At 57.6% G+C, this 13,400-nt stretch overlaps 2 protein-coding genes across 2 annotated transcripts; one reads left to right on the top strand and one right to left on the bottom strand.

Annotated features, from left to right (window-relative positions):
- Positions 1–43: 43 nt before the first annotated feature.
- Positions 44–12,344, top strand: CAOG_04064 (hypothetical protein). Its single transcript, XM_004347839.2, has 3 exons — positions 44–7,361; positions 7,431–11,969; positions 12,093–12,344. Exons 1-3 carry the CDS (start codon positions 176–178, stop codon positions 12,275–12,277), a joined length of 11,910 nt encoding a protein of 3,969 aa, XP_004347889.1. The 5' UTR covers positions 44–175; the 3' UTR covers positions 12,278–12,344.
- CAOG_04063 (hypothetical protein) lies at positions 12,321–13,276 on the bottom strand. The gene is made up of 3 exons (XM_004347838.2): positions 13,217–13,276; positions 12,894–13,005; positions 12,321–12,767 (listed from the first exon to the last, which is right to left on the bottom strand). Exons 1-3 carry the CDS (start codon positions 13,258–13,260, stop codon positions 12,441–12,443), a joined length of 483 nt encoding a protein of 160 aa, XP_004347888.1. The 5' UTR covers positions 13,261–13,276; the 3' UTR covers positions 12,321–12,440.
- Positions 13,277–13,400: the final 124 nt, after the last annotated feature.

The following is a 13,400-nucleotide window of genomic DNA, read 5'->3' as shown; positions in this document are numbered from 1 at the left end:
AATCGGACAACCCTTGCCATCTCAAGCCTCATTCCAAAACTTGTATCATTCCCACAATTGTTCGTCTGAGCAACCAAAACCCCGAAATCCCGACGACAATCTCGTTGACGTAACGCAATCCACTGACTGCGTGCTGTGCGTATTTTGCTTGGTTTGTGTTCGTTGGAGTTGGAGCATGGACAAGCGGAGCAATGACGCTGGCGGACCTTCCAGCGGCGGTGCCAATGCGAAACCAAACCATCCACGACGAGGAGGCCGTGCTGCTCGGCCAACTGCACCTGCTCAGGCTCCTGATGCGACCATGGCGCCATCCACGACTACTGCTGCTGCTAGTGCTGCAATGACGAGCGGTGGGGCAGCCGGCGGGCGAAGACAGCGCGGCAATCGTCAGCCGCCAGCTGGGTCTCAGCCGCTCCCTGCAGTGTCTGCCGCAGCAGCCGCCCCATCGTTACCGAGATCCACGGCTAGTGACGCGATGCCTCCTTCCGGAGCTGTTGTGGCATCGACGAGCGGAGCAGCAGACCTCCCGCCTGTGACGGGCTGGATTACCGGTCAATGCACGCTCGCGAGACATCTGGAGGCCGCCATGCAGCAACTACAGTCAGAGCCAAGAGCTGAGAGTTCCAGCAGTCCTTTGGGAAGCGCTGGACTGGCCAGACGCCTGGCCGCCGTGCATCTGATGCACAATTTGTTCCACGCTGGCGGCACGGGCGTAATCCTGTCCAAAGCCACAACGCGAGCCCGCAGCCAGGGTGCGCCACCAGCGACAGCATCCTCGTCGCGATCACAAGTGCCGGCGCAGCTCTCAGAACTCTGCGGGGTCGTTGTGCAAAACCTCGATTGGTTGAGCACGACGCTTTCAGAGCTTGTTCAAGAAGTCTCGACACACCCGACCGCGCTCGGTCGCTCTGCAGCGATCGTGCTTGGGACAATGCTCTACGTGATGCCGACAGACAGCGTACAGTCGACCATCCTGACAACTTGTCAGCGTGTTATCGCAGCCGTCGAACGAAATGCCTTTGAGGAAGCGTATCGATCAACGCTCGTCTTGTTCTCGGCGTTTTCGGGAACGCCACTTCCATCCCTATTGCCCGACGAAATGCCCACAGTATATGACGCCGTCTTTATGGCATCGGTACCGAGCAGCAGCTCTGAAACACCGACTACTGCCACTTCTGCTGGGCTTGATAGCTTCCTGCCCCACACGCTGTCCACGTTGTCAGCGCCGGCAGTACAGAAGGCGGTGCGAGACAGGCTCTCTCCAACGGTGACGACATTGGTCCAAGCGGTGCAATCGTCAGTCCTTGGCCTCCGTTCTACGGAAAGTCCGGCGCCCGAGGAGTTGGTCGAGCTTGCACTGAATCTCCTCATCGTCGTCTTTCGTGATCATACAGTGGCATTCGCGCTGATTCCTATGGTGGAATTGTTGGTCGGCTGGCTGGTAGACCCACGCACCCCAAGCACCCTTTGTGTGCGAATTGGAGTGCTCCTGATGCAATTGCAACCACCGCTGTGTCGGCAGGCGGCGTTCGCACTCTCCCTTCACGCCCAACTCGTTATTGATTTGGATGAATGCGCGCGGGCGCTCTCGTCAAATGCATCCCTTCCAACAAGCGGCAGCCCCAGTGATGTTTGTGCACCGTCCACCCGCGCGTACCCACACCCGGAACCAGCTGGGAGCGAACTAGCTCGACTTGCCGCGTGCCTATCCCGCCCGATCGAGTTTGGCTGGCCAACTCGGACTCCGCAGAGCACTAGCACTGTTGACTTGCATCTGTTAGAACGGTTTTTGGCTCTCCAGCGCGCCTGGATTTCCATTCAAACTGCAACCGCCTCCCTCACGTCTGCGCCAACCGCTCCGTTTTCTCGCGACTTGGTTCTACATGTGCAATCCGTTTGGGCCAGGTCTATTCGAGGAATGCTCGTGGTTTGCGATGCTGTGAGCAGCATGGCCGCCCCTCCATCCGACGTTTTGGTTCCGATTGTTGTGGCTGGAGTCATGGCGGCTTCAAGGTTTGGAAAACAATGCCCCTCAATCATGGCGGAGGCATGCGCCGAACTGCTCTCGTCTCTGGCAAACTCTCGCACATTAAGCGCGACCGGACTTGATGAACTCTTGGACGAGGTGCGCAAGGTTGTTGAGACGTCTGGTGCGGACTTGTCTCTCGACGCTACCAAAGGCTTTACCTTGGTTGGACAAGATCACAGAGCGCCATGTGTGGACAGGCTCTGGAGAATGAATGAATCTCGCAGTGTAAAGAGCTTGATTGGCCTCCAAGCGGCGCTTGTGTTCTCAACAAGCGGTCCAGGACAAGAGCACTGTGTTGCAGCACTTAGAACGCAACTGCTGGAACTTGTTGCTGTCGCCCATCCCTCGCCGGCAGAAACTACTGCTGCCATGAACAAACTGGGCGTTTGGGCAGCAGTAGTGGATTGTTGGACGCAACCGGACTGCGCTCGTAAACCTGTCGTCACTGTTCTTCCAACCACCTTTGCATTGCTGCAAACTTCCCTTTGCGAGTTGTGTCACGCATCCATGGCGGTGGCTCTGGCTGCGACGGACGCATCGAGTACGCTTCACGCTTGGAGTGTGTGGCAAACGGCCTCCAAGATCTTGGTACAGTTGGCTGTTGGCACTCGATTCCAACTGTCGCCTGCGTGGTCGGATCAGCAAGCACACAACGAGTACATTCAGCAAGAACGGAAACTGTTTCCCAACGCCAGTCTGGACGGATGCAGTTTGGCAACCGACACCAGCGCCGCTCCATTGCTCCTCCCGACCCTTCCATCCACTGGGCAGCTGGCCATTTCTTGCATAGGACTGGCTTCATTGAGCATCTCGGCGGCTGATGCCATGTTTTCGCGTTTTGGAGTAGATGGGGAGCACCTGCGGCACAGCGTGCACGTCGATGTGAGCACTACGCTACGCTGGGTTGGCCCAATGTTGCTTCGCATGCTCCATGTGATGCGGTGCCCACCAGGCACCGTTGATTGCAACGCGTTGCGGGATGCCCTCGTCAAGTCTGATCTGACGCCAGGTCTGGTGTCGTTGTTGGAGCACGCCGTCACGACACCTGCGCTCCATCCCGTTCGTGCCATGCTTGCCCCTTGTTGTCGCATTCTTTCCATCGCTTTCGAGATGGCAGCGCCCTTTGAAGAAGAACAGCCCGATGGACAGACTCGCCTGCGTTCTTTGCAATCCAGGGCCGCTTCCACTGCCCTCACGCTCGCTCTGCAATATGAGTCAGCCAGCAACCGAGACGGCGTCAATGTTCTGAGTGCGGCGCTGGCATTGCTTGCTCAGCTGGATTGGCAGACCGATCATCCTTCGAGCTTGTTACGGCATAGCCAGCTCCTCACCGAGGCCTACGTGCAGGTCACGCGGCCCAACTCTGCCACCTCGCACTGGAGGTCCCCCGTCATTGCCCCCGACCAGTTCCAGTGGGCCATGTCCCACATCTTTCTCGCTCCACTCTCAGTGACTACTACTCCGCTTCCAGCGTCTGCGACAAACGACGGCACACTGGAGGCGGGGTCACTCGAGCGCCCGCCGTTGCCTGCACTTGCCGAGTTGTACCAGGTTTTCCGGTCCACCGGGCATGACGATGCTGGTGTGAGCGAGGTGGTCATGTTGCGGTGGTTGGCGTGGGAGTGCGCGTCGTTCTGTGTTCAGCATCGGTTTCACACCTATCTGGGCCAAGCGCCTGAAACGCTTCAACAGCTGGATAAGGTGTTGCAGGAGATTGCACGGACATCGACGAGTGTGGCTCCGACGCAACTCGCGCATTCTCAACAGCCATCTGCACTGGGAGCTTCGTCAACCCCCGCAGCAATCCGCCCGTTGATCGCAATGTGCTCCACCCCGAACGAACCCACGGATGCATCGTTCGAGCAGGCTCTGCAGCGCTTCACTCGGGTGCGGCTGGCACGTTCCCTCCATGTCCAAGCGTTAGTCTGGTTTTTGGATGCCCTCGAGCGTCTAATGACAAACTCGTGGCATGGATCGCTGTCCTTGCCATCCGCGTCAAAGAACGCAACCCTGTTTTTCGTTGCCAATCGGGCCATTTGTGAACAGTGGCTGTTGCAGGTCAGAGGAAATCTTGTGCTCGCCGCTGCAAACTCTGGATTGACCTCCGAATGGGCTGTCTTTCATGCCACTCGTCGCTTTCGACTCCTCTTCCAGCAGTTGGTGCAGAACGGGCTGCAGTTTGTTCAGCCACCAACCTCCACCGCGACCACGCCGGCAAGCACGAGTGCCAAAGCAGATGCCACCCCGCCAGAGTCCGCAAAGGCGAGCTCTGCTGTCGGCAGCGCATTGTTGGCGACCTTTGAGCGTTGCGAAAGTGCGTTGGTGGATGTCATCAAACATCTCGTGGGAATGAGCGCTGCATCGCAAATTCGTGGAATTGCTCTGCATGTGCAGCAACAACTGAAAGCGCTTGTGCAAAAGCTCAGTGCGGCTCAAGCTTCTTCTTCTCGCACGCCTGCTGGCCACGCACCTCCATCTCCGAGTGGGAAGGGCGCGAAAGGAGGTCAGCGAGCTTCAAACACCCAAAGTTCAACCTTGCCGCATCATAAAGTGCTGCTGGCCCGCCTGTCAAACTGGCTGGATTGGCTGGAGCCTTGCGCGCTCGAGGCTGAAGGTGCGGTGGAGCAAGCTGTTCCAATGTACCACGACGCTCTTGTTCGCCGGTTGGAAGCCTTCCATCAGCTCGTTCGGGAAACGCCATCGCCAACTGCCGCGTCGCCGCAGGGTACCGAGAATGTCAAGATGGCCGATTTTGCCACGCTTCAAGTGCCTGCATGCAACGTGGATGTGTGGACGCTTCTCGTGGATCGCTTGGTGGACTGCGTTGTGTCCTCCAATGGGATGGCTTTGACGCTCGAGACGCTCGACTCGCGCCTTCGGGAGTGGCGACAGGAAGTTTCGCACACTTGTGCACTCGTGCCGATTGATGTCGTTCTACTGCCCCATGTGGACTTGCTTTCCAGTGCTTTAGGCTTCCGCCGACATTTGCACTTCTTGCTGTCTCTGTCAACCTACGACGAGCACGGACCCTCTGGTTTGGCAGACGTGACGTCCACTCGTGGTCTCACTGGAGTCCAGGACAATGATCGACTTGGCCCTCAAGGACTGCTTGATTTTTCCGCAGCTATTCGGTTGCAGGCTGGTCTGCAGACCAATCCCAGCAGCTTGGCCTCCTTCATCGAACTCGCCCAGTGCATCAACGCCCCTCTCGTCACCTCGCAATCTCACGATGCCTCGATCGCAGGCATGGATTCCTTGCTACTGCGCTGGCACGACTTGCTTCAAAGCACGGTGCCGAATCCCTCCGGCAACAAACCGATTGCTTCTGGCGTTTCCTTGTTGCACTCGAGCTGCGCAACTGGTCTCGGACGCGATGTGCCCGATGTCGCGAGAGCCTTGGCTCGTCAAACAGCCAGCAATCTCCCTGGTGCCGCGGCTTCGCGTGACCTGCTGCGAGCAGTTCGACTTGCGCGTAAAAGTCAAAATCACAAGCTTGCAGCACGGTTTCTGGACGCGGCTGAAGCGCGGTCTGACGGGCGCATTCTGCCAGTGACGTTTGCCCTTGAACGAGCCAAGCTACTGGGCACTCAACCTACCACTCAGTCTGCTGCGATAGTTCTTGCCCTCGATGCTTCAGACCGCGCCCTCGGGAGCTTCTCGAGAGATTCGGCTGCCTCGGTGCACGACGACCCAGGAGACGTTGTTCGCTGTCTCTCGTTTGTCTCAAAGCACTTGGAGTCAAAGTCGCCGGAGTTTGATGCTGTGGCGCAATCGCGCTTGGACAAGTTTTTGTCATCCCGCCAGGCAATGCCGTCAAAAACGGGCTCCAAATTCTTTGGCAGCCGTGACGCCCGTATTTTGAGCCTGCTCAAAACCGCGACCGGCGTTTCGACTGACAATGCCAAGGCTTGGTTCCGACTGGCCACTTGGACGTACCACCATGCTCGCAAGCACACTGATCGAATTCTGAACGGCGAAGCGGCATTCCCCAGTTCTGCAGCCGACCGGGAGGAAGTGAGCCGGGTTGTACTGCGACATGCCTCGTCGTCGTCGACACTGCCTGCCAGCCTTCTCGACACCCTTACAAACACATTGGTGTCGCCAATCCAAGCGACTCCCTCGCAGACGGGCGGTGACACGCTTTGGTCGCAAACAATGCGACTGCGACGGGACGGGGTGCACAGACGCGTGTTGGAAGCGCTTTCGTCTCACATTCCGGACTCGGCGATCGCAGCCTGCGGTGAAGAGATCATGAAGTTGGTTTGGGATGCGATGGCGGAACGGGTCCCTGAGCTGTACCGGAGCGCATTAGATGCACACGTGTGCTTCTTGCAGCACGCGTCGCATGGCCTGGGTGACGGCGTGGATGAAACTGTGGTGACTGCTACACTGCATGTGCTTCGTCTCGTGGTCAAGGCGGCCGACGGGTTTGCCGCCGAGTTTCAGACACGGCTTACGGCTCTTCCTGCCGGAGTTTGGCGTGGCATCGTCCCACAGCTCTTTTCGCGGCTCGCCCATCCAAATTCCGCAGTGCGAGATGCAGTTTCGGGACTTGTCCTGCAGCTCTGCGACCTCTCCCCCGCAGAGTTGGTTGTACCAGCAGTTGTGAGGGCGCGCGAAGACCGTACTGGGTTTGACAATGTAGGGCGTAAATCTCAACGGCTGGCGGCTCGCGCCATGTCTGAAAAGATTGTGGCACGCATTCAAACAACCCATCCGCAGCTCGTCGCCGAGACGGAGCAGCTCATTTCCGAACTCCAGCGCGTCTCGGTCCTTTGCGATGAAGAACTCGCGGAAACTCTGTCGAGACTGCAACCCGAGGCCATCAAGCGGCTCGAGCATGTCCAAGTTGAGGCCACGCGCGTTCTGGATATTGACACGCTTGGAGCGGAAGCAAAGAATGCTCTCATCAAGGAAAAGCTTGCCCTCATCATGAAGCCCATTGTATCCGTGTTGATGCGTCTGCAGCATCAGCTGCTCGCTTCGACTAGCGCAAGCACGCCGCACGAACGCCGCTTCCGAGAAAAGTTTGAGTCCAAGTTTTCGCTTGCCTTACACGCTTTGCAACACCCCTCTGACGCGCGTCGCATTGTGGCGTCGTGCTGGCATGGCTTTCATGTAATTTTGGAGTCCGTGCTGCGTCGTGATTCCAAACACGCGGCGGGGGATGATTCTGACGACTTGGTGTCCATGACTCAACCGCCAGGCATGCTGTCGGTTGCCAGCATCAGTCCCAAGATGTTTGCAATGCGTGACCTGGCCCTGCCAATTCCTGGTGCACCCGCTGGCGTCACCCTCCAACGAGTGTGTGACAGTGTTCCTGTCATTCCCAGTAAAACCCGACCGAAGAAACTCACATTCCAGGGGTCGGACGGACGACACTATGCTTTCTTGTTCAAAGGCACTGAAGATTTGCATCTCGACGAACGCATCATGCAGTTCATGTCGACGGTCAACTCTGTGCTGCGTCGCCCCTCGTCTCGTCCTCAGCATGCCCCAATGACTGCTCGCACATACGTCGTGCTACCGCTGGGACGTCGCTCTGGGTTGATTCAATGGGTGGATGATACTGTCTCTCTGTTCAGTGTGTACAACCGTTGGCAGCGCCGCGCGTTGTCCGACATGCAGCAGCAGCAGCAGCAGCAGCAGCAGCAGCAGCAACAGCAACAGCAACAGCAACAGCAACAGCAACAGCAACAGCAACAGCAACAGCAGCAGCAGCAGCAACAACCGCCACCGCCACCAACACAACAATTGCAAAATCAGCAGCCCCTGGGACCGGCGCAAATGTATTGGAACGCTTTGGGCCCTGCGCTCAAGGCCGCATCGGTCGACCCACACACTACTCCTCGAGCCGATTGGCCGCGACCTGTCTTGCGCTCCGTGTTTGACGCCTTGGTTGCTGAAACGCCGAGCGACTTGCTGGCAACCGAGCTGTGGCTCGCTTCGCCCACACCTGTCGCATGGTGGTCGGCCTCGTTGACGTTCACTCGTTCGGCAGCCGTGAGCTCGATGGTAGGCTACGTGCTTGGCCTGGGCGATCGGCACTTGGAGAACATTCTCGTCAACTTGCAGTCTGGAGAGCTGGTCCACATTGACTTTAACATATGCTTTGACAAGGGCCGTCGATTGCGCGTCCCGGAAGTCGTGCCGCTCCGGCTCACGCACAATCTGCAGACCGCGCTTGGACTCGGCGGACTAGAAGGAGCCTTCCAAGACAAATGTCAGCAGGTTCTCTCCGCGATGCGAGGTCGTCGCGAGACCCTTCTGACGCTGCTCGAAACATTCATGTACGATCCATTGGTGGACCAAAGCCGGTCCGACACGCGCGATCGGCGCCAAATGGATGTGCACGCCCAGATTGGCTTGCTGGCGACACGTGTGCTCGAGCTCAAAACCGAGCTTGGAACGCTTCGGAGCAGCGTTGCTCCCAGTATCAGAGAACTGGCGACTCGGTGGGATGCGATGGTGCAACATGCGGTAGCAGAGCGCGAACTGGCCGCTCAGTACCAAACCGAGCAGCAGGAATACCAGGCCTTGTCTGATGCCAGTGCCCTTTTGTCGACGGGCATTCCGGCCTTGAATCAAGCTGAAGCCACCTGGGCTGAGGGTCACAAGACGCTGGCGCTGTCTACTGCACATCTTGCAACACTGTTGGAGCGTGCACGCCAAATTTGTGCTTCCAACCGCGACACTCTGGCATTGTTGTCTCCGTTTGAGACTGCCCCATCACCGCAGCCAATGGAGCTCCCGCTGGCGCAGGCACTCTCCACCTCGGGCTTGTTCCGTCTGATCCATGCCATGACATCCACGTCCCTAGCACGCTCTGTTGAGGGGCTCAGTCCAGCCGATGCCGTCCGTGCGTTCTCGAGCCACGCGGACTTTGCTGAGGCGCTGTCCTCTGCAGGCTTTGGCAACCAGTGCCAACAGGCAGACCAGCGCGCGGCCGACCTCCATGCAGCGCTCACCCACCGAGCTGTGGTGTTGACGCAGATCGTCCACCTTGTACGAGGTGCATTTGCCAAATTGGGCCTTGCTGCACTTGCAGTTTTCCATCGTGCGTCCTTGTGGAACGATTGGTCGGTTGCTATTGAACCTGCCTTGGCCCAGTTGACATTGCTCCAGAGTATGCCGCTTGAGAAACTCGCCGCGGCTGGTGCCGAGGGAGAGCAAGCGCTAGCCGCCAGTCAGTTGGCAGCAAGCAGCGCACTTCAAGCTGCTTCGCTCAAGGTGACAGCGTCGCTGCAGCCTGTTCTCCCATCCCCGACTGTCAAGGCCTTTTTGCTCCATTGGGCCGCTGGTGCGCTTGCAGACCATGCACGAGCCGTTCAGCGCATTCGTCGACTTCAATGGCCAGAGCTTGTCAGCGAGGTTGAGGATGCTGGCAATAGTAGCAGCACTGCCTGGTTGCTGCCGTCCAGCGACTCGCTCGACCTACAAGCTTGCGCAGCTGCGATGGCGGACTTGCGCGCCACCCGTGATTCCGCGCTGCAAATGTATCAGTTGCAGCAGAGTCAAGCCCCCACGCTTGGAGTGACGCTTGCTCGTGTGACAGTCTTGCATGAGCTCAGCGTGGAGTGGGACCAGAGTTTTGTGTCGCTTGGGCGATCTCTCTCTGATCGCACGCTACCAGCCGCAGGCGACCAGCTGGAGCAACTGGCCTCCATATCGTGTGCTGTCGATGCTATGATGGGAACGATTTCAATCGAGCACGAAGGAGGCCACGACATGCATCGTCAAATGCCCGTGGTCGCGGCTGTCTTTGGGGCTTTGCGCGCGGCATTGCAAGACTTGGAGACGCTTCGACTTTGCATTTTGCCAGTTATTTTTGGTGCTTTGATGTATCGCTCGCGTTCGTTTTGCGAGACGGACGAACAACTTCTCGGCGTACTGACGGCCCATGTGGAAGTCGGTGATGTGCATCAACAAGCAGATGTCGTTTTGCAGCAGTGCGAAGCTGGGCTTCCGCCTGTGGGGACGTTTGATCAGCTGCAGTCCAAGCCCGAGTTCCAGCAGATGGTTGGATCGCAGCCCGTTCGTGCGCTGGTGCTGGTCATTCTTCTCTTTGCCCGATGGCTTGATCGCCGAGTGCAAGAGGCGCAGCAATGCGCTGTGCGTTATGGCATTGCGACCGGACTATCACGCGGCGCAGCAGCGGGTGTCGGCGCCATGGAGGATGACGTCGAGCTGGACGAGACGACTGGTCGAGATCACGCTGCGCCGTCCGTAACAGCAGCAGCAACAGCAGCAGCAGCAGGCCCTGTTGATCTTTTGTCGCAGGGTTTCGTGGCGTGTCAGTCGATTGTTCGTCCGCTGGTTGGGTTGGCACGGGCAATGACGTACTTTGACTCTGCCGAGCCAGCTGCCGAGCCAGCTGCCGAGGAGCCAGCAGTGTCCGTTGGTGTCGATTTGCACTGTACGCCAGCGCAACATGTGGCAGCCACTGCGCTCTCGGCTCTCAGCCAGCTGGCTGCGAGTGTGGTGTACAACCCATTGCCCAGCGCGGCTGTTGCGGGAATTTTGCGGCAAGTGGTTTATTTCGCCGTCCACCCACAGGCGACGGTTGAGACTGGTGCTGCAGCCGCTACTTTTGAAAGCAACGAGAAGCGCATCCGTGCTCGGCTCGCTGAGAGCTTGTCTGCCGGGACGTTGAACGCGGCTGAACTGCAGACGGCGCATGAGACGCTTCACGCAGTGGCACGCTCCACCCGACGATGGGAGCATGTTCGACTTCTTGAGGCCCGCGCTGTCTGTCACTCGTCTGCCATTGAGCTGGTGCACACCATTCGCGAGGTCTTTTTGTGGACAAATGCCCGACAGCTGGATTCACGCGCGTCGACCCCGGGTGAACCAGGCACCGAGGATGTGGCTGTGAGCGTTTTGTGCCACGACGCAATGGTGCAGCGGCGAACTGCCTTGCATTCGCTTGCTGTACTGCTCCAGCAGATTCATCAATGCGATGCAATCGTGTATCAAGCACACGGCGAATACTGCGCTCTGGAAGATAGCCTGCTGACGGAAGCGGCTTCGTTTGCTCATTTCGAGGCGTTGCAGGCGGCTGTTGGTGCCAGGAGGCAGCGCGTCCTGCAGGATGTCGAGCACACCAATCGCTTCCTCGTCGAGGTGGCCAAGCTCGGGCATTTTGAAACGCAGCGAGGCGTTCCAATCACGTTAGAGCTCCAACAAGAAGCGACCAACCTTCTGCAACTCTTGGAGCACGCAATGACGGCAGTTACCACCCAGCACAGCCTTGTCGTTGCTGTGCGCCAACAGCGTCATCAGCTGCAGTACGCGCTACCGTACATTCCTCGCAACTCGGACACTGGTGGTTACCGCGAGAATTGGCTGGAGCACCGCCTCCGAACCTTGACGAAAACCACTCCAGCTCTGAAGGCTCGGTTGGCATCCACCATCCTGACGCTCTCTCAGCCCGCTGCCAAGGAGGTAGAGGCTGCGTTGGAGGTGGTCCGCACCGAGTTTGCGCCATTTGATACCGCAGCCGAAGACCAGCTTGAACCGCTCATGGTTGCTGTATCCCAGCGTGCCAGTGACTTTGTTCAGCAAGAGCAGCAGCAGGGTCGGCAAAATCAAGCGGATTCTGAAGACGATCTGACTGGAATCCAATCCGCGCAAGTGCGAGTTGAATCCACGCACTCTGCGCTTGTCGCTCTGCGGAATGACTTCCACCAGCTGATGGATTGGTTGCTGCGGACGTTGCATATTGGAGATTTGGACGAGCGACTGCGTGCGGTCATTCGGCTAGATCCTGCCAAGCCGCTGCATGAACTCGCGGATGCAGTCGACGGGATGGCGGAAGACTTGCAGAATCTGAACAGCCTCAGTGCCGAGCTGAAGACGACGATGACGACCAGTAGTGTACCTTTCGCCACACCCGTTGCGGCAGTCGATTCCCCCGCAGTTCTTCCGTCTGAATCACACGGTATAGCATTTTGAATTGTGTTGGATGTGTCTCAAAACAGATGTTTAACACGGATGCAAGGCTACCGCTTGCCTCTTTTGCTTGACTGACCGATGAGGTGGGGTGTCTTGTTCAAACTTGTAGGTCAGGAGCGCAACAAGCACCCTGGCACAGCGTGGCGCAAGGTTAAGGCTCGGCTAGAAGGCCGCTTGTCCGAGTCTTCCGAAGTCAAATCAACAGTGGCTGAGCAAGTCGCTGCCGTCATTGCGCAAGCAACAGATCCAAACTTGCTCTGTGTCATGTTTGAGGGCTGGACTCCGTGGGTCTGAGCACCATCAACCGTTTTCAAACAGTTTTGACATTGTTTTTTTTTTTGTTATGTTTTTATGATTTTTTGTACAATACATTTGATTGAATGAAAACCATCAAAGGGAGTGGATATGCCGCACGTCTGGGACAGCTGCTCCCTTTGACATGTGTGTGGGGGCAACGTTATGGCTTTGGTCGGAAGGCGGAGATCGTGCTGAGAGCTGCAGCGGCAGCGGCGGATCGAGGGATTGGTGCGGTGGCCAGTTTCGCAGCAGCAGCCGCCGATGATTTTGCTGGCTTGGCCTGGTCAACAGGCGTGGTATATGCTGGCCGGGGTGGAGTGTAGCCCAACATGCGACGCGCTTGGCGAGCCATGGTGGGAGCGGACGACTTTGGCACAATCAACTTCTTGGACTCGTACTTTGGCTGGAGGTACTTTTGCAGCCGCTCGCGCTCTTGCGTGGTGAGCGATTCAGGGTCGATGTCGCGGAATCCGCGGAGCTCTTGGTTCTGTCGATCAAGGACGATGTTGAATGCAGAGGCAATGGATGAGTGTCACTGCTGAGCGGTCCCTCGACGACTCGGCCACTTTCCCTCCTCCTCCTCCTCCTTCCACGACAAAGCAACAACGCTCACCGCTGTGATGAAGGGACGGGAGAGCACGAATGTGTTCTGGGCGACCAGCTTGAGGGAATCGCGTGCAGTGTCTTTCCGCGTCGCGGTCATCTTGCGCGACTTGGCGTGCTTGCTGTGTGCATCCAATCGAAACGGCAGAGCGTCAGTGTGAGTAGGTCGGTCGCTTGAATAGAGCAGCAGGGAGCGTGTGGGAGTGACGAGTGACCGTGTCTCGCAGTCGAGTCGACAAGCCTCATCGAGCAACGTGGAAAACGAAAAAAAAAAAAAAAAAATCAAAAAAAAAATCAAAAAAAAAAATCCTCCATCGTTTTCTCGTTACTGACCCAAACCAGACGAGACCGCCGAGTGCCGGTCGTGAGAGGAACATGCTGTGAGGAAAATTGGAAGACTGGCAAAAATGAATGCTGGGACGAATCAGTTGGAACATTGATGCGCATCAAAAGTAAAATGCAACAAAGTGCTCAATCGCAAAAGCCGCGGTGCTCTTGTTTTCACTGCGATCGCATG

Source organism: Capsaspora owczarzaki, assembly GCF_000151315.2.
Source record: "Capsaspora owczarzaki ATCC 30864 unplaced genomic scaffold supercont2.6, whole genome shotgun sequence".
Classification (NCBI taxonomy): Eukaryota; class Filasterea; order Ministeriida; family Capsasporidae; genus Capsaspora; species Capsaspora owczarzaki.
Note: the sequence above shows the minus strand (reverse complement) of the source record. Positions and strands in the feature narration are given on the sequence as shown.

What these genes read in the sequence shown, in the direction of transcription:
- CAOG_04064 (XM_004347839.2), top strand. Translation starts at nt 176, where the DNA reads ATGGACAAGCGGAGCAATGACGCTGGCGGACCTTCCAGCGGCGGTGCC. An exon ending in CAGTGTTCCTGTCATTCCCA is followed by an intron (nt 7,362 to 7,430) that starts GTAAAACCCGAC and finishes TCTTGTTCAAAG; the next exon opens with GCACTGAAGATTTGCATCTC. An exon ending in TCTTCCGTCTGAATCACACG is followed by an intron (nt 11,970 to 12,092) that starts GTATAGCATTTT and finishes TCAAACTTGTAG; the next exon opens with GTCAGGAGCGCAACAAGCAC.
- CAOG_04063 (XM_004347838.2), bottom strand. Translation starts at nt 13,260, where the DNA reads ATGTTCCTCTCACGACCGGCACTCGGCGGTCTCGTCTGGTTTGG. An exon ending in GGCGGTCTCGTCTGGTTTGG is followed by an intron (nt 13,006 to 13,216) that starts GTCAGTAACGAG and finishes GGATGCACACAG; the next exon opens with CAAGCACGCCAAGTCGCGCA. An exon ending in CCCGTCCCTTCATCACAGCG is followed by an intron (nt 12,768 to 12,893) that starts GTGAGCGTTGTT and finishes CTTGATCGACAG; the next exon opens with AACCAAGAGCTCCGCGGATT.